This window comes from Grus americana, chromosome 5 (genome assembly GCF_028858705.1).
Source record: "Grus americana isolate bGruAme1 chromosome 5, bGruAme1.mat, whole genome shotgun sequence".
Classification (NCBI taxonomy): Eukaryota; Metazoa; Chordata; class Aves; order Gruiformes; family Gruidae; genus Grus; species Grus americana.
Genome location: NC_072856.1, coordinates 45,674,250 through 45,698,893, shown reverse-complemented (window position 1 = coordinate 45,698,893; position 24,644 = coordinate 45,674,250). Strand labels below are relative to the sequence as shown.

The window sequence follows — 24,644 nt, the reverse complement described above, 5'->3', positions numbered from 1 at the left end:
CTCTGGTTCTGGGAACAGATCAGCAAGAGACCAGCCTTGTTTAGGAGAGCTGGAGTATTTGGTAAGACTTGGTTGAGCCTGTAGAAGACACCTTTGTTCCCTACAATTTCAATGCAAATTCAGCACCCCTGCAAAATTCCAAATACAAAGGGCGAAACTCTACCTATCCTCAAAAAGGATACAGCACAGGCATCTTTAAGCAGATCTTCATCTTGTGCTGGGATGATCCAGTCTCACTGTCCCAATCATGCCTTGGCTTCTGATGAGACATCCAGAACCCTGCCACTGAATCAGCATCTATACTCCAGTGATTTACGAGAGGAAAGAGGTAATGAAGAAGGTTAACTTCCATTAATAGCAACTGGGGGCAAATAGCTTTTGGTCTCTCCTCCCACTTTGCAAATTGAGGTGCTAATATTGCTTTGATGTTGTGTATTCAGTTTGAAACTATTAGAAAAGCTGTCTGTGGTTTTTTGGTAATTTGTCTGAAATAGCTGGTTCTGCACCCAGGACATCTGCTCTTGAACAGACGGATGACCGTCACTTTGTGGAGGGCCTGGCCCATACGCCTGACCTTCAGTGCTTAAGAGGCTTTTTCAGTTCAAATGCTTCCTCAGATAGAACCCAGAGTCTCTGCCCTAGCTGAGCTGAGCCCACAGGCCATCAGAGGCAATACAGGTTACAGGCCATAACAGCTGAACCTTTCATTGTATTGCAACACTTTAGACCCATGCAAAGTAAGATTCAACAGCTCTGTTCCCCTGATGCCACCACTGCCTTTAGGTCCTTAACCAGAACTGTACAGTGGTAACAGACTGGAACCATTACAACTTCTCAATTCTTCTCACTGCTACAGGAATCAGCAAGGGAGGATCCGCTTTGCATTCACCCTATCAGACATGGGAAGGAGTCACCAGAGAGCAGCCCTGGGGAAGCAGCAACTGGGGGGACTGACCTCTCCAGGGAGGACACTGCTGGACTGCTGCCATTTGGTAGCATTGGCTCAGGAAATACTATTCCCACAGGTAATAGTTTGGCCTCTTAAATTGCTCTTAGGGAAATGGATCCTCCCACTGAAAGCATAGCTTTGGAGCACAAAGCATGGGGACTGCAGAAAGCAGGACAACACTTACCACCATGCCACTATCACGACAAAAACATCTCCCCAAATTAGACCTCAAATCAGAAGTGCATGTACAGTGAGCCTGTGTCTCCTCTTGTGCCTCCTTAACCAGAAAAAAGAGCACAAGGGAGGAAGCTTGGGGACAGGCAGACACCATTATCTAGCTGGGCCCCACTGCTTTGGTAGGGCACACAGAGAATTAAATGCGTGCACACAGTCAGCAGGGCAGTCTGGCTTTTGAAATGAAAAAATCCAGAGAAGGTGAACAATAGGCTAAGATATAAGGAACAAAAATTCACTCAGCCTTCAATCCAAATCATATATCTCTGATAACAGCTCCAAAGTGTGGCCTCAGCTCCTCAGCTAGATCTCTATTTCAAACACATCTACCTCTTGGTTCCTCTTCTTCCTGCCTATACGTGCCCTCATATAGGTATCTTCCCTGATGACTTCCAATGTGCTTTAGCTGGTATCCCGAGATGCCCTGGCTCAGGTCCTGAAAATTAAGGACAATTAATTCAGCACTCAACAGTTCAGCAGTCTCTCTTTTTTGCCATTTTATCTCACACTGATGTCATCACAGATTGTGTATCATCCTGCCCTTCCTCTCCTTTACTACTTATGGCCTATACCCACATCTTTCTCTGTTTCAACAGTACATTCTCTGGACAGTAAATGCTCCTATTCAAAGCCTGTAAAGCCTCAGGGTAAGCTGGACTTCAGTACTGACCAGAACCTTCTAGGGACTATAGTAGTATAGAAAGTGAGGAAAAGACTGAGTTTGCAATGATTCCACAGGCTACAGTAGTTTCTCAGGGCATTGCTTTGGTCCATGGATTGCTTTGCTGAAAGAACACTTCTATCTCCCAGATAGAAGCACTACTTTTCCAGGAGGCCACCCAGTGACTTTTCTTCACATGACCCTTGCTGGAGGAGTTTAAAGCTCTTCAGCCACCACTCACTGGACACTGTGCAGATTTTTCAGCACACTCACACCATGGCAACTCTAAAATAACCCAAGTATGCATCAGATCGAGTAAAGCATTTCAAAGCAGGTTAAGCAAACCTGCACCTGGTTATATCCTCATAATTTGAGGCCTCTCAGGGAACATTGAGATCACCAATATATTAAAGAACACATCAGAAACTAATAGGGTGTTAAATATTTCCAATTGAGAAGAGCCTACATGGCTGGGAGGAGACAGCTCCAGTAAAAGACTGCATGCTGCTGCATCACGAGCCTTCAGCAAAAGCAATGATTTTCTGGCTTGCAGTATTTTACAGACTGTTCGAGGTTAAAGAAAACCTACCTTTGTTATTTAAATGTGAAACATCTCAGTGATACCCTGTGATAGGGAATTGGTTGTCATCTTTAATCTTGTGCCGTGGTTCTACTGCCTGTATGAGTGGGTACACAGCAAGGCCTAGAAACTGTGACCTACAACAGAATGCAGTGACAACCACCACATCTGTAAAATAATAGAAAAATACCATTTGAGTAGCTCCTGGCTTGGTTAGGAGTGTTTGGAGGAAAAGGGGGCTAGACAAAATAGACATGGAGGCCAAATGATGAAGGCCCTAAATTAGTCACTGCATGGAGCCACTAAAAACATCACCTGAAACAAAAGAATTCAGTGAAAGTATCACTGGGTCAAAGGGGACTGGAGGGATGAGATCTCATAAACCATTTGCTGGTTGGAGTCAGAAGAGAACTTTCTCCTCCACTGACATGTTACTACACATTTATTACACATCAAGTTTATAGCCACCTGGAAAGCACCACTTAGAAGCAAGGCAATCTCCCAGGCTGTGAGAAAACAAGCTTTCCATTAATAATCCATAATGCCACCAAGAAAAAAAAAGGAGGTGCAGAGCATTTTCAGAACTACTCAAGATTCTCAGCTGCCCATTCAACCCAGTTTTGTAAGCATACACTACAGGTACAAGTAAGCTGATTTTTTTTTTATTATTATTTTTTTATTTCCTCTCCTCAGTGTCCAAGCACTTAGCTACATCCAAGCAAGGTCACGAGGTGACCATTAGCATTAACAGTGTCTTGTGTCCATGGAAGCAAAACCACCTTCAAGGACTTGATCCTATGGTTTCTATAAAAGAAAGATCCTCCAGGAGAAAGGTAAGAAGCCATTAACCACAGGCTGTATAAGAACCAACTTCTGCAGTTGTTCAACAACGAGACCTATCATGGCTGAAGCAATTTTTCTTTTTTGGAAGAAGCAAGCAGCTTACATAGAAGCTTCTTCCTATGGTACTTCCCACACACTTGATGGTTTCCATATTCAACAGAAAACCTGTCTCTCTGCTGAGCAACCAAGGGATGGGAATGGAGACCTAGTAGGATGCATAAATAGAGCTGGATCATGTAGCCAAACTGAATAACATCTGGTTCTTAATGACCTGTCATAATCCTGTGCCAGGATATGGGAAAATGGATCAAATGGTTTCCCAATGGGAGATATACGTTGGAAGGGGAATGGTAAAAAACACAGACTGAATCTAAGCTTCTGAGCATTGCATTGCATCCCCTGGGTACAAGAGGAAAATGGAGGGGCAGCTTGAGAAACAGATCCCTTTTCCCTGATCCCTGTACTGCTGGCAAGGCAGGGAAAAAATGAGAGCACTAGAAGGGTCTGGAATAGAAAAGATCACAGCTCTTTTCCCCCCTGCCAAGGTGACAGCCCTAAGGACCCAATGAAGCAACATATCTGCTTGTCTCACTCTTTCAAGGATTGCTTCAGCTGTGGCATTGTACTGCACCCTCCCATCCAACTGGGATCACTTCCAGTGACACTTATGCTTCAATTGAGAGGAGGAAGGATTTAATACACGAATGCCCTGATGCTAATGCCTTGCCAGAGGTGCATGAAGCACTCCAGGTTGCCAAGAGGCCTGACAAATATACAGTCCTTTGGGACAAGGTCTTTTGTGCTTTTTATGGGCTGATGCACTCACAACTGGAAGTGGAACTGATAACCAGCAATACAGGTCATTGCAGCACCTGAAAACAAGACCATCCTGCCTTTCAAATCAACCTGCTTTAGTGCTTTCCTAGATGGAAAAATATAGTCAAATGCCATGCTCTTTCCTCAAACCCAAACCCTCTAAACCCCAAGAGCAGACAGAGTTACTGTACTTCTGCATCTGAGAATTACTCAGCACAGCCCACCTCTGCCTTGGATGGCAGTGACATTGCCCAGAACACCTCCCCACAAGCACAAGAGGGCTGGAGAGTCAGATTCTGTCTTCAGCTGTGGAGGAATAACACCACTACCTCTGTGTGCACGCACGCACGCACAGCTCAAGCAGTACTGCCCTCAGTATCAGCACTGCCCTCGCAGGACACACGTGGCCTGGCTCCCCTGGACTTGGCAGACAGAAGTCAGAGACCTTTTTGGCTTTGAGTGCACACCTCAATCAACCAGGTCTATTTTGGACTTTCTTTCTTTCTTTTCTTTTTAAATGGCAGCTCTTTCTCTTCTGGCTTCAGAGAGACCTTCAGGACTCCAGAATCCTTCAGCATTCCCCGCCTGAAAAATTTTCATGCCCCTTACCTACTAAAAGTGGACAAGAAGAACAAAGCATCTGTGCTCAACAGGGCAGACAGATTTGTAAAGCTAAGTGGGGCAGGGCAAGCTGAGAGTTGTTTGTTGAACTTGAGGATGGGCTCAAGAGACAAAAAGGTGAGAAAGAGTGACCCCTGCATTGCCCAGTATGTCCCTCATTCCTTCTGAGACAAGTTTGTCACTCCTGTGAAATCCTTGCTTGTCTGCTTAGCAAGTGTTCCCATTAGCAAACCCTAAGCCTCCCTTTTGCAAGTGGCAGCCTGCTGTAGAAGGCGGCCACTTTACCAGGCAATAACACCTAGTGGAGAGAAAATTCCTGTAAGCAGATTCCTTGTGACTGAAGCAGCAACCTTGACCAGTCACTTCGGAGCCTTGTTACATCCATAATGATACTGTCTCCACCTTTCCCTTCCCCCCAGCATGAAAGATGAGTGGTTGTGTGGAACGAGTCCCCGAGCTGTGATGGGAATCCGTCTCGCTTGGCTGCAAAAAATATATATATCCTGGTATGGCTGTGATGAATCCTTTCATTATTCATCTGCAATTGCCCTGCTACTGCTGCTGTTCCGTTCTCTCTCTCTCTCTTTCTTTTATAAATAAAAATGGAAACAGATTAATGACAAATGTTGACAGTGATTGCTTTTAAACAGCCACACCTGAATGTGGGCTATGGGGGAGGAGCAGTGGCAGAGCAGCATCATAGGGATGGGAAGACCAGGAAAGACTAGGGAAGAGATAGGAAAAGATAGAGATGCTCACTCCACCTGGGCTAGATGAGCAGTGACTGGAGCAAGTATCTTTCTGGTGATGAGGACCTCAATTTGCTCCAATAAATGAGCTCTGGATTAACAGCTATGTATCCAAAATATTTGAAATAACTAGCCATATTCAGTTGTGCTGTCAAAAATACTCTGGAGAGAAGCTTGCAGAGACTCCAGCAAAATATGATGATGAAAATGGCAACATGCAGAGGGGTAGTTACGCACAGTAGTCCCCAGTGATGAATAAATAGTACCTGATAATGCTGCTCATCCACTCCACTCCTAGAGACCAGTGAACATCAAGGCTCTAGTTTGTGCAACTGCCAAAGCCGCTCGTATTTTGGGAATGTGGCTCAGACAGGCAAAGATGGTCTGTGACCAGTCAGGCCACAGGTTGACACAGTGGGTGAGTGCATCCAATGGAGGCAAACTTGGCCTCGTGACACCATTCCCTGTCCATTCCCATGCATGAAAAAACCAACAAGCTGTTATCACTGGTCTATGTACCTCTACCCTACGGTGATTTCCAGGGACTGTAGCCTCCTCCTCTAGGTCCCATGCTTCCTACCTCAAGCACCACCTATCCACCTGAAGATACATTCTGCTAAAATCACCCCTACCTGAGCATGTCCAAGGCTATCTCACCTTTCTGCCATCAGTTACACCTTCTAGCTAGCTCCTCATTCCCATCAAACTGTAGCATCGCATTTGAGAGCGGAGATGTACATGGACTCGCTGCTGCTCGCTCCGTGCCAGCCTCCCACTTAACTAAAACCCATTTTCATCCTTCCCTCAGAATTACTCCAGCTCTTTCAGTGCCAAGCCACCCTCCTGTCCTCCTCAAAGCACATTGCTCCTTGGACTCCTTTCAACAGCAGCTAATGTAAGACATTAGAGCACAGAAGCTTGCGCCAACATTGAGCGCATAAACAAAGACCAGATACATGAGAGGAGAGAACACATTGTCAGCATTTAATAACAAACACTAATTGCAAACAGAGGGATGGAGTTCTCCATCCTGTTCTCTCAGCAGCCAAAAGCCATCTGAGCCAGGAGACGTGGCCATTCACAAGCCGGATCCGTTCATCGCTGAATGGCCTCCTGCTCAGCATCTGACTGACTGCCACCAGCCTGCTCAGTGTCTGACTGATCCACTGAATGGACAGACAGCCTCTTGGAGTTTTATTTGTGCCTCAGTAGTGCAGGGACACAGAACTATAAGGCCTTTAGGAAGGCAATCTCAAAAGCCTTTTGGGCCTGCCACATATATGCCCTATAACCTTTGCAAAGTTTTAACCTCTCTCTGTGCCTCATTTTCCCCAAGAAAATTGCCTTACATCCCATCCCAGAAGGCTGTGGAGCATGGTTGTGGGCCTCAGCATTTCAGTACTTCTATTGGAAGGTGTTGCAAAGGACAGATGGCTTTTTAAATAACATTCTCATTCACCAGAAAGGCTGGTTCTCATCACATGCAACATGCTGCAGAGATACTAAATATTTTCCATCATTTTGCCCCATCACCCATTACTCCAAATGGGTAAACAAATCAGCCCCCTAAACAAGAGACACCCAGTTGAGAGACACTTCGGGCTCTCTAAAGCAGTCCTCTTCAGACAGAATGCCTTTCTAGGAAGCATATATGGTTACGTCACAGGAAATGACCCTTCTCATCTCACCTAAAGATAGTGTCAAAACCCCTAAGGAGCACCTGGGAGAAGAGGAGCAGACAGTTCTTGGGAAGCAGTTCCACATGACTTTACAAACCCCCGAAGCACCTCTTGCAGCCGTGGATTGTGTGGAGTTCCTACAAGCTGCTGAATCCCTGGAGAACGTGGAGTGGCGGGCACTGGTCTGTAAGCAATTGAGCCAAAGTTAAAACTTTGGTGCTGCTGGTTGGGTGAGTCTCCCTCATTCAAACCATGATTCCCCAAGACTTACTCCCAGCCCACCCACCGCCCCAGCCCTGCCCTCATGCCTTGGGCTGCCTCTGGCACTCCTCACACACATCAGTTGAGCCAAATAAACTGATTAAGCCAGCAGAAATCAAGTCATTTTTTGTAGTTAAGGGGGTTGATGTGGTTCCAAGGAGTGAAAAGTAAGCAGCAGAACCTTACAGCCAGGCCTGGAGAGACAATGGGGTGGAGATGGAAGGAGGCAGCTTCCTCTTTCAGCAGAGAGAAACTGTTTACCTCACCTTGTGGCCTGGCACCCCATATTTCCAACAAAGAAAATAACATCCCTAAAATTTCAGTCAACCGCAAAGACTTTATAGAGTGCTTTAGGATGTATTTGGATAAAAAAGTAGTAGAGAAATGGAAGGCAAACACCCCTATGCACTATAGGGTTTTAGCTCCCACAGACACTGAAGGTGATGTTGGAAACCCTTTGGGTGCATTGCAGCTGAAATTACTGTCCCAATCTATCCAGCTGCATATGCAGCCCATCCTACAGGCTGCTCTACTTCTCACTGTACTTCTTGGTTGACTTTAACCTACACAGCCGTTCAGGATTCAGACTCTCAGTCCCCTTCTCAGGCTCTGGGGCCAGCAGTTGCATAGTTACTTGTATAGTTACTTAGAACAGCCTCACGAGAGACTTTCAGCTGTTGCCTTGCCTTGGAAACTTTATTAGCTTTGATGTTGTTTGTTTTCCAAATGAACACCCTGCATTAACCCACATGAAGTTTTAGCCCTCCCACCATTGAGCAGATCTGAACTCTGTGGAACGACAGAAGATCTATTGAAGAGAAGGTCTATTGACCTTCACACCCCATTGCAAAGTCCACCTTTCACTCAAGCTTATGTTTAATGCAATGACATGACATGCCTAAGTAATGGCGTATAGTATTCATACGGACATAAAGTGCCCAAGCAAAGGCCTAGCCCAGCCTGTCTCTTTTTCCTCCTTTATTCTGCCCTTTGTGTCTCACAGCTTTGCCCCTTTGCCCTTATTCTGACTCTTTCCTGATCCTCCCATCAGGTGACAATTTGAATTTTAAAGCCATTTACACTCTAAAAGGTGTATAATCAGATTTTTATCCTATACTTTTCTGATGTGACTTTTTTATTATGACATCAAGTACTGACCCATAATAAGGATGTAAATGCCCACTTTAATGTCTATTACCAGTATCTGCAGATGCATATAAAATTATAGTATCATCACATAACTACATATTAACCTCTTGAGCTCCATGACAGACAAACTCTCCAGGGAACACTGTATTCCAATTTTCAGCTACCAGCGGTAGTTCAGTGACAAGCAGTAGGAGTTGTACTCATCCATGTCCTACACACTCAAGGTACTTGCAGAATGACAGAGAATAGTCGCATTCTGAATACACCAGTTCTGGTGCTTCCAGTTACTTGTGACAAGCATTTGGGTCCTTCCCAGGAATAAACACACAGTTACATTTAAGTATACATACAGGTGAGATGTAGCTTACCCGAAAGAAATTTGTGGTTTTCAGCAAAGTTGTTTCTGAGTCCCGTGGTTGTGCACAATCATCACTTTACCCACAGCGATTAGCAGAGAGAAGATAAGGTGTACAGCAACAGACCATGTGTCATCTTTTATGTTTCTGTTGAGCAAACAATGCACTTTGCTCAGAAAATGCCCATTTAGCACAGGTGTAAAGGTGCAATATGTGAGCAAGGAATGACGTGCTCCACAATACTTTACTGCAAGGATAAGGATACAACAACTGCAGCTACCTGCCCAATCTCAAGATGGTATTTGTAGAAACTCAAACACTATGATTTTCATCTTTCAGGTTAATGGCATCTGTTTACATCAGAAATCGGGTATTCAGTTGTGAACAGAACCTGCCAAACCATGTCTGACACAAAGAATCCTACAAAATCTTGGAGAGGGAGGTTGTTTGGTTTGTTTTTTTTTAAATGCACTAATTTCTCTAGACAACAGAGAGAACAGAACAAAACAGGATAAAGACAAAAGTTAGTACCACTTTTTCTTCATACCTTTCCCCTTCTTTCTGATACAGCTCAGTCAGACATTGATTGTGGTTCCAGAGAGGGTCTCTGACCTGAGGGCATTCTTCCCAAAATATACACTAAGATTTCTGATATTTTAAAACTCTGCTGAATTGGACATTAACAGGCAGCCTATTATTTGTTAAATAACAGCCAGGTTTTGTGCACTGGACAGTCATTACTTTGGAGTTTAGGGATGAGAATCAGAGGACAACATTTGAAATAACAGTGCAAGACATGAGTGAATAGTCATATTGTCTTGGTAATGTTCAGGTAAAAGTATATAAAGTGTAACTGCTCAAGAGTAAGTTTTCACCTACCTATTGCTCTTTCTCGGGTTGTAGCAGACAAGCTATTTCACAGCAGATCCTCTGTGATACTGTGCATTTGGGCTGCTCTTCCACTTTCTATTCCTCTGAAGTCCAGGAATCACAGATATTTCCAGAAACAAAGCATATTTTGGGAAGCTAAAATATCATATAAGGAAACCCAAATACAAAGTGAATATATAACAAAAATTCCTAGCTCAAAAATAAATTATATGTGTATGTACACACACATATAGCTGGTTACAGATAAAAATACTCAGAAGTGAAGAAATTAACTGCCATCCTAATTTGTCCCTCTGTGCATACACATGACAATAATGCCAAATCAAATGATCACAGTTTATTTTGTATGAGACTCCAGCTTCATACAGAGCCCAGAACACACACCTCTGGAGAGGTGAGGGCCAAGAACTGAAGGAGATTATCAGTAAATGAGTGAGAGCCAAAGACAGAAAGGGCAACGCAGGAAACCATCAAGGCAAAGTTCTTGCAATGAAAGCAACTGACCACCAGCCCTAGAGAGATCCCTGCCTGTTGCCGTCTCTCTGATATCTGAGAAGCCAGAGAGAGACTTCAGCAATGAGGACAGTGCTCCTCACCTCATCAGTAATTGCAGCTGGATTTACAGAAGGTCTGAGCACTTGCAGCTGCTGCAGAACTTTGTAGGCAATGTGATTTGAATCTACAAAAGGCTACAAAGTAAGCTGCTACAAATTGCCAGTGCCCAGGTATCTCACTGTGGGCCCCCCAAATTCAGAGATAACTCCTAGTTTTTGCTTCAGTCAATCTGACTTAAACTCCCCATCTATAAAATAAGGGTGAAATTAACATCCAAATTCTCAGCACATAAATAAATTCATTAATATTCTAAGCTGCCATAGCAGGAGGTACCCTGAAGACGCTAACAAGGAAATTACTTCTTCCCTCTTCAGAGTGGAGTCTGGATGCTGTGCAGTAAATAAAGCTTGAAATCAGTCTAAGTGAGGGAAAAAACCCCAAACCTAAGCAGCCGTACATTCAGGGAGCCTCAACCCTTCTACACTGACTGAGGCAGGAATGGGACAGGACACACAAATCTCAAACCCACCAACAAACCATGCAACTGCTTGACTGCAGTGTACCATGCATGCAGAAGGACACAGATTACAACACTGGCCACTTGAACTGTAGCCTTGTTTGTCATGGGAGCACAAATTTTCCAGTTTTCTATTTTATTTGGGGGTGGGGAGTTAAAGGTGGTACATGTTTAAATGTCTAAATAAACATGTACACACAGGAAGCCTGTGGCTTAGGGTCACGGAGCCTAGCAATGTGGTCAGGAGGGTGGGAAATGCCAGCATAGCCCTGTGGTAGCCCCTGCACTGCTTGAGTGCAGGGCAATGACCGCGCCCCATGGGCCCTCTCCTGGGCATCGGACCCTGCACTCCTCATTCCCACTCCTTGCTGTCTCCACAGCACCTGAAAGGACCAGCAAGAGATAGAAGGCTCCAAAAGCTCCCCTTGCTGCTCTTGTTTTGTACAGGCTCCTTTCATGGTGACACCGGACAGCCAGGGAAGAAAACACAGGACACGATACAACACTCGGCATTAAGAGTATCTTCACCTCTGGCTTTCTCAAAATGGGAAGGTATGTTTCCCCATAGTGGGAGGCTGGGTGAGTCCAAGCACTTGCAAATTATGTAGTGAAGCAGGATGAAGAAAGGTCCTATGGCAATGTTGGTGAACATCTCGGGAAGCTGGTGTCAAAATTACTAGAAAAACATCAGCACCAGTGCGGCAACAGCTTAGCAGAACCACTGGTCTGCCATAACTGCCCCTGAAGGCAGCCTGTGAGGAAGAAGTTATGACACTTCACGAAGTCAGGTTTCTCCAACTAGGTGCAATTTTAAAGTTGTGTTTTGCAAAATCCATGTTTTTCATCTGCTTAATAGCAGCAACTCCTGACTAAGATCTGCTCTTGTTCTCATCTTTGATATCTCCCTGTTGCATCCCCACTAGAAATGAATTAAATTAATATCATTTAGCATTTTGAAACTCTATACTATGTTTCATTAAAAAACCATTATCAACTATCTGCTCGTACTGGAAAATTGTTTTAGTTTTGTACAGAACAAAGCTTGTAGCCCCAGACTTGAAATACCCTTTATTTAGATTTGAGAAATCCTCCATTAGTACATAGCAAGTCTACTCATATCCATTTGTAGTTTCAGTTGAGTCTCTGAGCTGGGAAAGTATGAAGCAAGCATGGTCTGAAAAACATCAAAATAGATAAAAGCCACCACAGTCAGCCCTGTTACTGAATTTACGACCAGCTATTCAAACTGAACTGAGAAAATTCTCAGCCCTTGGGTGTAAAATTAAGGATGTGTGAACAAGAACCATCCAGCTTTTTTTTTTCCCTCATAGAAATGCCTCTGGTTATTAAATGCTTCATTCCTCGGGGAAAAAAAATGCAAGTAGATGGAAGACTGAACCAGCTCATAATGATTTTTAGGTATCTGACATTTTTGACTGTTACCCATTGTTGATCACGTTTGCCAAATCTGGGCACTTCCTATAAGAGAATCTATTGTTAAGAGCTCTTTTCTCCTTGCTCCCAACAAAAATCAGCACATTTCACCAGGAACATTTCCCAGTTCTCACAGGTGCAGCTTGCAGATGAGAGAGGAAAATCATCACTTTTAAAAATTGGACACATGCGCACGCACACACACTGCCAATATAGCGTTGAGAACTTGAAACAATTTCCAAAAGATCTTGATCTTTTTGTTTAAAATTATTCAATCAACTTGGGATCTAGTTTTTTACAATTTATTCCTTGGAACAGTTAATGTAGGAAGAATCCTGTTTTGTTCCTTCCACAAGTGTGCATAGCTATCAATACTGGGAGACAAATATATGCAAAAGAAAATTCAAAGTCCACTGCTCATTTGATCTTTGAAGCCACTGCTATCATGATAAAAAAGAATTATGCCAATCTATCTTAAAAGGATGTTAGCGTTGGCAAAATGAATAGATATCCATTAAACTATCAATTGAGACTGACCTGCTCATTTAAATGAAATCCCTTTTGGGACCAGGCAGATCTGAAACAGTGCCTTGGAAGTGAAAGGCTACTTAAACTCTGGAATTGTTTTAAATTCCAAACAGGGAGCATCTCACTTGTCTAGAGATGACATCATGACAGACCAGGAAACAAACAAAATCATTGCAAAAAACAAAGCACGGACATGATAAATTACCTCAAATCCTTCATTCAAGTTTGCACTTCAACGGAAGAAAAGCATAGTAACTCCCTGTAGACCTTCAGGTTACAGTTTATACGTAAGGAAACAGTCAAGGAAGCATGCTGATTATGGACATTCCAACACTGTAAATCTAGTTAGATGTCAGCGAAGCGTCTCTTATCCCACTCTCAACTCAGTTCACTTTATTTCAGATGAAACACTTCTTTCATAATATTGATTTATTTCCAGTTTCTATAATCAGAACAAAGATTCTGCAAGAGCCTCATTCAGAGAATACACATCATATTTAAGACAGAGGAATACAAGCAAGAATCTTCCTTATTTACATGTTACCCTCAAAATAGAGTTCTAGGAACCCAGAATCTGATCCGTATCAAACAGTTAAATCTTACAAGCACATAAAACATTTGGGACATGCACAATGCAGTTCTTTAAAGATTTGGAATACACCTGTTCATGAACTATCTCCCTCTGAGACAGGAGGAAGCTAGAACGCAACTGATGGTAGCTTTGGCTGTCTGATGTTGCTAAACTTGAGAGAAAAATTCAATGGCTTCAGCAGTGCCCAGGGGCTCTGGTCAGGCCAGGCCAGTCTCAGCTCATGGCACTTGTAGAAGAGCTTCCAGCAATGAGGTCTCACATACGCCAATCTGGGCAATCAAAAACAAATGCTAGCATGGGACATTAACACTCTGTCCAGGACTTGAGATCTGAAGCAACAATTCGAATGTGGCACTATTCCATCAATAGAATTTGACATTCATTCTGAAACAAAGGTATAGCACAATGTATTTTAAAGCTGAAAAAACTGAACAAGTCACTGCTTCCTAATGTTAGAGAACACATTACCAGAAAACTGCTTCCTCCAGTCACACCGTCTCCTCTCAGGTGAGCGCAGAAGAGCTCTTCCAAATGGAGAAACCTACCATCTGCTTTTTCAGTGCAATAGTGAAGGCTACAGACGACCAAAAGGGCACTCTTACAAGGAGGCAATTTCCCTCTATGCCATGAGGGAGAAAAGCAGAAGCAACTGCTATAATGATTGAGAAAGATATTGCATACTTTTTTTTTAGCAAGTATCCTATGAAGGTAATAAGCCCACCAATGCTGTCCCTCATTTGTTTCTGATTTCAGTGCAACATGCAAGCATTTCACGCAGCTGAGCAAATGAACTGAGACAGAGCTGCTGAAACTGAGCATGTACACAGGGAACATCACCCCAAGACAGCAGAACTCTAGCTGCCAGTACAGCAAGAAAGGGGCAATCCTCACCAAGGATGCTCTTCAACTGAGCGATCGTGTAGGTTCTGAAGACTGCACACTCACGTGTCATTATATTAATCACAAATGAACTAGCATGCAGAAATGATGCCTCATTTCAGTTGGCACATGAATTTTTTCTCATCTCACCTTCCCATGCAAATTTCATGACAATCTTTTGTTAACACCATAAAACTTCCATCACTATGACTTCTCCCTATGTTTGACAGAACACTTCCCATTTTTCAACAGATCTCTATACTGTAGGAAAAAAAGTCTTCGGTCTTCTCTGAGGATCTAAACCAGAAGCAACTACCATTTCACGTAGACTGAACTTCACTATAAAACTGACCATTCAACGTCTTTTAGATGCCTCTGTATTTATTTCAATGGCTTATATTTGGTTACAACATTCCTTCCATAAAGCTGCTGTCTTCAAATTGAAGCCTGAAGATACACAGAAGCTACTGCTTCCCATAGTACTTTATTCCAATGGTTAATCTGTCCTCACTGTTAAAAGCTCACACCCTATTTCTAACTTGAATTCATTTGGCTTTACCTCCAAGTTCATTTTTATGCCCATCTGTTCAAGACTAGAGACACTTTATTACCTAGTATTTCCATAAAGGACTTTCTACCACACAGGCAAGACATCTCTGATCCTCTTCTGATAGAACTAAATAGACTGAGCTCTTAAGTATTCCAAATTATAAAAACTGTCAGTCCAAAATTGCACTGTAATGCTGCTAAAGGAAATGCAATGCATTCTGGAATAATAATTTAAAAAAAAAGGGGGGGGGTGTTCTTCCTTTCTAGGGCCTTGTGCATTGAAAAGCAATGATAAGAACTTTAGATTCAGAGTCGACTGCCTGAATATCACTTTTATGGTAGCGTTAACAGCGGTGTTTAGGCAGCAAGGGCTAGCACGATGTTTGGATATATGAGTATATGAAGCCTGAATAGCAATAGGGAAGCAAGTGTTCCTACTTCTGTAAAGAATACTCTAAGTGTAGACACTAGAACTGAATGCAGATGGATGTGGAATACTGGGCATTTTCATGCAGGAGCATAATTAAAGGTTAAATGACAAGTTTTGCAGTGTGAAGCTTATGAAAAATGACTTATATGGGTTAGTGGATTACATAGGACTTGTTGACTGGGTATGGGTAGTTATATATGACAAAGAAGCCTAATTGTAAAGGAGGAATAGGACTTCACAACCTTGCTGGGAAAAAAAAGCATAACAAGAAACTATTCCAAGAGAAGACATAATTTCCTTATAAAGAGGGTAATTAATAAGACAACTGATTACCAAGAAAGATGAGCTAATTCTTACTTGACGTTTTTAAAGTCCAATTACATGTTCTTCTAAAAATACAATTAAATCCAGTTGCAGGATAAATACTATAGCCAAAAGGTTCAGTAAAGTTTTCTCCAGCCTTGAAGAAAGAGTCTGTAAATCTTTTTGAGGCAGGACACTGGGCTAAGAGAACATAAAAAGTAAGTATCACTGCATTAACTACCTCGTCCTTACAGTAACCCCTAGGCATCCAGACCCAGCCACTGTAAGAGACAGAATACCAAGCCAAAATGACCTTTGGTCTGACCCAGTGCAGCCTTTCTTATGCTGTTCATCCCATCTCCTTCAGAGGTTACAAGGAAAAGAGAGCAGCTTTGCAAAACCCTGATCATCCTCATAATACTGGCAGCTCTGCTTTAAGACAATGAATACTCTGGGTCATACATGCAGGGCTCAGCAATGCTTTTTCTGATTATTATCTGCAGGTATATGTATTCTGCATTTTTCTCTGATATAACAGGCCGTGCCAGTCCATTTTCCAATTTTACCACTTCTCTGAGTTGGTACAAAAATCCTCTTTTCCTGGTATGCCAGTTAACACATCTTTGTCAACTCACTGGACTCACACTAAGAGCCAGGTTTGCAGTTGGGAAGGCATTTTACCCACATTAAAGTTGAGAATGATGCTGAAGGTTCCCTCTGTCTCCACAACGTAAGTCTGTACGTCACCTGATTGAGGTCCAGCCACACACAATCTCCAGGCACTGCTGACAGTTTAGCCTCCCTGCACTTGCCTATGGCACAGTTTACTTTTTTAAGAATGAGATGCTTTGGTACAATTAAGACATTATGTTCTCTTTGCTGAGTTCAGTCCTTGTATTGCATAAAAGTTAATGGCCTAAGAAAATCTTGTCTTGCTTTCTTGTATAGCAAGTGGCTCCTTATGCTTACACCTTAAGAAGCATTGCTGTAAAGTATTTTTCCCATATTTGATGGTACGAAAGCAGGATGTCTCAAGCACAAAACACAAACTGGAATAGTATGCAGGGGACAAAGACACAGTAATGCAGTATCACAATGAGAACAGAAGTTTGCCCTCCTTTGATAGTCTCCTAACAGACTATTAAAATACATTTTCTGAACAAATGACTGGTAGCATCATTCACTTTTGCTTCACTGAAATCTTCTCTGGTTACGAAACTGTTCCTCAAGACAACAAAGCAAAGTTCTTATCCACTTTATGTAATTCCTTTTTGATATCCAGGCACACACATTGGTTTTGTGTAGCAACTTCTTTCTTCAGTGCAGAAGGGGTTACAATAAAAGAGGCACTCAATCACCCTTCTTGTTGCCCTTCCTCCAATTTCCCTTCTCATCCTCTGCAGACTGAGCAGGTCTCTGCAACAGCCACAAAGTAACAGCATGAGCTTCTACAGTTGGAAGGACAGCACTAACCATCCCAGTGTCATTATTCAGGAACGCTGGCAAGACACACCTCTGCACACTGCAATCATGAAGCTAATCTATCATTCAGTAACACTAGTTCCAGCTCTAACAGGTTTCTCTCCAGCTACTGTTTTCTTGTCTTCTTCACTCTTTACTGTACCTTACCTTAAAATCATAAATCCAGAAAGCTAGAAACTACATACTTTTAATTTGCACTTCTCCAGTTCCTACCAAACTGAACATTAAGCCTTACTAGAGCTCACCAGAAATACTGGAAATGTGCAAAGAACAGCTACTAAATGTACTCCTCCTAGTTCTCAATTTCTCTTTCACTGAATGTCATCCTCTCTCTGTACATAAATAAAGCCCTGTTTGCAAAAATGTGTCTTTATAAGACTGGTCTCTGCCATCTACGAAAAATTGTGGCAATTGCATGAAGTCGCCAGGGACAGGAAGGGGTACGTATCCTGCCACCTTTCTAAAAAGGCAGGAAGGAGGATCTGGGGAATGACAGGCTAGCAGCCCCACATCAGTCTCTTGTAGATTTACAGAGCAAGTTCTGGAAGCCACTTCCAGGCACCCAAAGGACAAGAAGGTGACTGGGAACAGGCAGCGAGATTAAATGAGGGAAAATCATGCCTATGAGCCTGACTACCTTCTATGATGAAATGACGGGCTCTGTGGATGCTGTTTACATTGACTTCAGCAAGCCTCCTGATGCAGTCTCTCATAGCATCCTTATAGCCATATGGAGGAGCTATGGACTGGATGCCTTCCATTAGGTCAGGGAGAAACTGGCTGAACTGTCAGGCTCAAAGAATAACAATCAATGGTTTGAAATCTGCGTGATGGCCAGTTATGAAAAGCATGCCTCAAGACAATACTGGGATCAATCCTGTTCAGTGATCATTAGCAATCTGGTGGAGACAGAACATACTCTCAGCAAGATCAGAAATAATGGCATGTTGGGGAGGGGAGCCACTGATAAGCTGGAGGGTGGGAGTACCACCCAGAGGGACCCTGACAGATTGGAGGAATGAAGAGACAGAAACCTCATGAATAGAACAAAATAGAGTATTTTCAGTTGGAAGGGACCAACAACGATCATCTAAGTCCAACTGCCTGACCACTTCAGGGCTGACCGAAAGTTAAAGTATATTATTAAGAGCATTGTCCAAATGCCTCTTAAAATACTGACAAGCTTGGGGCACTGACCACCTCTCTAGGAAGCCTGCTCCAGTGTTTGACCACCCTCTCTATATAGAAGCGTCTGTATGATGGCAAGTCTCAACCTCCCCTGACTGATGCAGCTTTGAACCATTCCTACATGTCCTGTCACTGGATCCCAGGGAGAAGAGCTCAGTACCCCCCTCTCCACATCCCCTCCTCAAGAAGCTGTAGAGAGCAATGAGGTTGCCCCTCAGCCTCCTTTTCTCCAAACTAGACAAACCCATAGTCCTTAGCTACTCTTCACATGACATGCCTTCCAGCTCTTTAATCAGCTTTGTCGCCTGCCTCTGGGCACATTCAAGGACCTTCACATTCTTTTTAAATGGTGGGGCCCAGAACTGCACACAATACTCGTGGTGAAGCTGCACCAACGCTAAATACAGTGGGATAATCACCTCTTTTGATTGGCTGGTTATGCTGTTTGACGCACCCCAGGACGCAGTTTGCCCTCTTGGCTGCCAGGGCACATTGCTGACTCACACTGAGCCTGCCATCAAGCAGCACCCCCAGATCCCTTTCTGCAAGACTAGTCTCCAGCCACTCCTCTCCCAATTTATACTTGTGTCTGGCATTACTCTATCCCAGATGCAGAATCCAGCATTTGTTCTTGTTATGTTTCATGCTATTGATGATTGCCCAATGCTTCAATCTATCTAGATCCCTCTGCAATAGCCACTTGTCCCTTGAGAGGGTCAACAGCACCTCGCAGTTTAGTTTCGTCAGCAAACTTGCTAAGGGTGCACTCAACTCCTGCATCCAGATCATTAAAAAATACATTGAACAGAACTGTCCCTAGAATTGAGCCCTGAGGAACACTGCTGGTGACTGGTCACCAGCCAGATGTAGCCCCATTCACTGGAACCCTTTGAGTCCTACCCTTCGGCCAGTTCTTCACCCAGCACACCATGTAATTGCTCATCTCACAGTTGGACAACTTGCCCAGAAGGATGCTGTGAGGGACAGTATCAAAAGCCTTACTAAAATCCAGAAAAACTACATCCACTGCCTTCCCTTCATCCACTAGGTGGGTGAACTTATCGTAGAAGGGGATCAAATTAGTTAGACAAGACTTTCCCTTTGTGAATCCATGCTGACTGTGCCTGATGAATGCATTGTCCTTTAAATGCCTTTCAATAGCACCCAGTACGATCTTCTCCATAACTTTTCCAGGTACTGAGGTTAGACTAACAGGTCTGTAGTTTCCTGGGTCTTCCCTTGTGCCTTTCCTGTAAATTGGCATAACACTGGTTAGCTTCCAGTCAGCAGGGACCTTTCCAGGCTCTCAAGACCTTTGGTAGATGATTGAGAGGGGTTCTGCTGTAACATCCACTAGCACCTCTGAGATGAATCCCATCTGGCCTCACAGACTTACAAACGTTCAGCTGATACAGCTGGTCCCTTACAATTTCAGTGTCCACAAATCGGAAGTCACTGTTCCCACAGTCGTGGTCCTCCAACTCAGAGGAGCAGGCAGCCCAAGGCCTATCAGTATTATTACAGACTGAGGCAAAAAAACCCCAACAACCCACCAACATCGAATGCCTCCACTTTTTCTTCACCCCAATTTGTCAGTTGATGCCTGGGAAGTTGAAGTCTCCCATAAGGACAAGGTGCAAAGACAACTGGAGAGAAGGCAAACCTGGAAAAAGACTGATGAGTCCTGGTGGACAAGACATAGGATATCAGCTTAGCTGTGTATTTTTGAAGCAATAATCACATATTGGACCACCTTAGTAGAAGTACAGCTACCAAATCAAGGCACGTTATTGTTCCTTTCTACTCAAGCAAACCACGTCTGAAGCAGTGTCCTTCACTGAGAGTACTGGGTGAGTTCTAAGGAATCTTCCTTAGAGGAAGAGAGACAAAACAATGCACCTAGTTCATTCATCTAAGAATGCTGCAAATATTCAAATCTGTATCAAGCTACTGAAATCTAGAGATGAATTTTGATAAATACCCTGGAGTAACAAGACAGCTAATTCATTTAGTTTGTCCACCACTCAGGAGAATCAAATTTGGTTGACAGCCTGACCGACCTGCAAATGGGTTCTAACCTAGAAATAGGAAAGACAGGGCAGCTGCAAGAACTTGAGTCTCCTGTCACTTCCAGAAAGTTGCCAAGGCAGGAAATATGGCTTACCAAGATAAGGCCTGCCACAGTTACTTTTCAGTACTGCCACAGGTACATTCGACCTTTAAAGGAAAGGAAGACCTCCTAAGAGCTTACAACCTAAGTAAAGGCTTAACCAGATGAACAGTGCTACTGACCTCAATAGGAAAATCTGATAAATTATCTTTCCCTGCCCCACAGAGAAAAATCATGTGAAGTCTGGCAGCCCCACCCTCCCCTCCACAATGAGTAAGATGAAGGCAGGCCATTGATTCCCTAACACCTCAAATCCCTCTTATAAAAGTTTTAAAACTGTCCTGACACCACAGAAGAAACAGAACTACTCTGAACAATACTCAGAATGTAGCAACATACATCAGAATTGGTTTTAAAAAAGAACACAACATCCAAAATTTAAAATTTTAGACTCAAACCAAGAGAGGTTGTGGAGGATCCTTCATGAGAAAAAAAAACACTCATTTGCACAAATGCTCTTTTAGGGGACCACTCCCTGTCACTGAAACAGCCTGCAAGTGAGGTTAAAAGGCTTCCAATCCTAAAATTTATCCGCAGGTGGTCAGGAAAATGTGACCACCTTTCCCCTTCACTGTGTTCATAAGTAGTAAATAGTCAAGCTATTACTCTTCAGGTTTACTTTCTCTAAGTTCTAGATTACAGGCCCTCCAGTGCTGAGACAGCCTGTGCTACCTCTTAAGCACCACTGCTCAAAAGAAGTACAAAATAAGACAATCTAATGACTGCTTTAAAACAGGAACACTCCTCTCTCCACAAAACACTTACAGCTTGTCCTGTAATCCAAACTGACCTCTGTACTCCTTCAGCAAGGTAAAAAGGCTTTCCCTGTTCTAATTAGTTCTAAAATGTACTACCACCAAAAAAACCAAAAACCCCAAAAAAGGTTTTGAGAGGGATTTACGTGGACGGATCTGACAGTTTGCTTGGGCTGCGAAATATAAATCCAATTTGGATCTATCTCCAAGAATAAGTAGGTATTAGGGGATCAGACACAGACAATGTGTCTGTAATATAACTGTATTTGTCAATCATGATTTAGTGAGTCATTCAATTTTTGGTTTGTGTATGTTATGACCATTTAACATTTTAATACAGAGTTAAATGTAAGTCACCACTTTATACCTCACAATCACATCTGTGCCTCAGACATTTGATTTATAAGGGAGTGTAGAACACTGCAAAAAAACACTAAAAACATGCAAATTTTGTTATCTATTTAAGAGTGCTAACTGGACCTCCATATTCATAATGAATTTTACCAGGATAACGGTCCTGTCCAAAAGCTCCACCCAGTGAGGAAAGCAAAAAGAGTTCTATGCATACAAATGTATCTTATTTTAAAGGACTTCAGAAGCAATGAGGCTACCTGTTCCTTGACACATGCTATGCAGGTATATATTCTAAAAACACAGCCCAAAATAAGCTCCAGACAGAGTAATTCAAGAAAGGAAGTGGAGTGTGATGAAGAATTCAAGAAAAGAGCAGGAAGAAATCACTCTCCATAAATTCTGCAACACAGAAGGTAACACGGGACCAAATGGAAGTGCTATCAAAAAAAGAGAATCTCTTTTGTGCATGCTGCAGAGTAAAGTACAATCATCAGTAGGTGGAGACACCTCCAGTAGATATAGCAGACAATACTTTTTGAAGGAAGGGAAAACATGAGACAGAAGTGGTCTGATCACTACCCACTATGCTCTGAACTCAGGAGATACTTTAAATGGCTTTTTTGTTCAATGGCATGTTAGCATTTCTAAAGGACACTTGCCGATGAAGTTAACAGTCAATTTTTAATTTATACATCAAGAAATGGAAGTTTTGTGTATCCTCTACCATACTCCAAGGATATTCAAGGGCCCAAGCTCCTTTCCAGGACACCAGCTTGCATATTTATGTCCAAGTAGTTCTCCCAAATCCTTAACCAGTAGGAAATTTAGGAAAGAACATGCAATACACAAGCAAGACTAAAGACATTCAGAACAAGGAGAAGGAAAAGGTCTAACGGACCATGCTGCCCATGAGCCAATGGCAATTTCTGAACGGACAAGCACTGTATTTGCTTTGCTAGAAGCAACATGATTCAAGTCCATTAGCACGTGGCCTGCAAACATTCTGCTAATACAGAATTCAGGTTCCATGTTTCAACTTGTTTGTGTTCCCTCCTCATTCCCCAGCCAAGAAATCCTCCTGGCCCGGAAGAAAGCAAGGGGAGACTTTTGCCTCCCCAAGTGGTAGTAGGACTTTCACCCAAAAAACACCAAATGCACAAGAAAGCAACGTGTCCAGGGGGTGAATACAGATCTGAAAACCCAAGAGAATCTGTACATGACCCAGCACATATGAGCTGGCATCAGAGAAGGAGATGAACACATAATAAATACAGCAATAGCAAGAACATTTTTAAAAGCCACTGCGGTCCCAACACTGATTACCTTTTTTTAAACATAGATTCACAAACATGATTTAGGTATGTGGGGCACGCAGATCAGTCTGGATGATGGCACGCATCACGCACCAATACTGAAGACATCACTACTGCCAAACAAGACATTTAGTGAAGACACACACCAGAGTCCAAAATCCAGCAAGCTTTTACAGTTGCAATGCTTCCTCTTAGCTGTATCCAGGGCTCTTCTCTGGTGGCATTTTAAAAAAGTTACTGGAGGCAGCAGTAGTGGCTTTCTCAGCTGCTGGTGTTTTCCCTGTCCACTCACAGTTCTGGGATCTCAGGGATGGTGCTGCTGGTAGCTCTGACTCTGCTGCATCCATGTGGACAGATAAAGTTGCTGGAATATAAAATTTCAGGAAAGGGGGAAACAGAGGAAAAGAACAGGAAAGGGCAACAAAACAAAAAGTTAGAACAAGTGACTTCATGGCAAGTGCCTCATATACATATATATATAATTTCTTACATGAAGGTCTTATTTACTGAGTTCCTACAAGTTCCTCTGCCAAATTCCTTTGACATACAGGTTCTCAATAGCATTAACACCTTTGTCCTAATGATTCTCACATTCAGAACTCCAAGTTCACAGTCCACTAACTAGTTCCTTTAGTCAACGTTCCTGTTGAAAATCGAGAGCTTTAGCTGTCCCATACTTACACTGAATTAATTCATAATCACTCAAGTGAAGATAACTTGATCTCTCCACAAAGACTCAATTAACCCTGTATCTGAGAATTTCAAAGTCTCCGAAGGCTTGGCAGATTTCAGGTTGCAAAGCTCAGTTAAAGAGAAAATATACCTCTCCTCTTTACCCAGTAAAGTCAGTACCATGAACCTCCACATATGTCCAATATGGTAAATCAGCATATTATAACAAGAAGCTACTTGCTAAGCTAGGTTAGAATCCATTCTCATTTTCTCAATACAACTACTGCTTCAAAATGAGACAGGCTATTGTTAGCAAGAGAGATTTGCAGACCCATAGCTCAACCCAACAGTCACCCAAATTTCCAGAAGGATTGTCAGAAACCTAGAGATATGAGTTTACTCCCATTCTCAGTATGCTGAATCATTCAATCCTCACAAGCAGAACAGGGCAGGATGAAAGAAGAGTAATTGCCACAGGAGTCTTTGGGGCACCTGAATTTTTTTTTTAATAAGTAACTTCAGTACAAAACACATCTCTCTTCATTGTATTCTCACAACAGATAATAGTTGTTTGTGTGTTTTTATTGCAAGTTGCATCTGTGGCTCTGTAGTGGAGCAAGGGTAAAGAGGCCATAACAAGCCTAAACTAGAGGATTGATTGCTTTGAAGTTTAAATAAAAAGCTGGTTCAATGCTTGAAGTTCCACACTTAGTAGATCTGGAACCCCAACAATCCTGCTTCTGTACATCCAAAACAGTGAGTCATTCCCATACAACCACAACAACACAGCTGATAACAGCACATTGCATATTTTGCCTCTAGCCTATCAACTTCCTCCATCATATGAAACATGCAAAAAAATGTAATTCAAAGTCCTTAAACTAATAATCACCATCAATACTACCCTATGGGCCCCTCACTAGCAGCCTCCCTGCTCAGGTTCTCCATCTTTGCTCATAAAAAGAAAAAAAGCAAAGGACTGAAACAGGTTTCTTGCTACTGGGTACCATCACACCATGACAAAGAGTGAATGCATTAGCAAGAAATAGGAGAGGGAAAATTCACCAAATTGCTACTTCTTATCAAAGTGTTCTCTGATAAGCAGTTTCAGGTACTGCTAACTGGCACCATTCA

General features: G+C 42.8%; 1 protein-coding gene across 12 annotated transcripts in view; it reads right to left on the bottom strand.

Annotated features, from left to right (window-relative positions):
- Positions 1–9,844: 9,844 nt before the first annotated feature.
- GPATCH2L (G-patch domain containing 2 like) overlaps positions 9,845–24,644 on the bottom strand; it is a 46,309-nt gene continuing 31,509 nt past the window's right edge. For 9 of the 12 annotated variants that reach the window (XM_054827005.1, XM_054826997.1, XM_054827008.1 and 6 more), the window contains one exon: positions 12,172–23,202. In XM_054827005.1, the coding sequence (XP_054682980.1) occupies positions 23,030–23,202 (173 nt within the window). In that variant the 3' untranslated portion in view covers positions 12,172–23,029. Of the gene's footprint in view, positions 9,925–9,945; positions 12,036–12,171; positions 23,203–24,644 lie in introns of those variants that run through there. The other 3 variants (XM_054827003.1, XM_054827004.1, XR_008577317.1) reach the window with 3 other exon arrangements.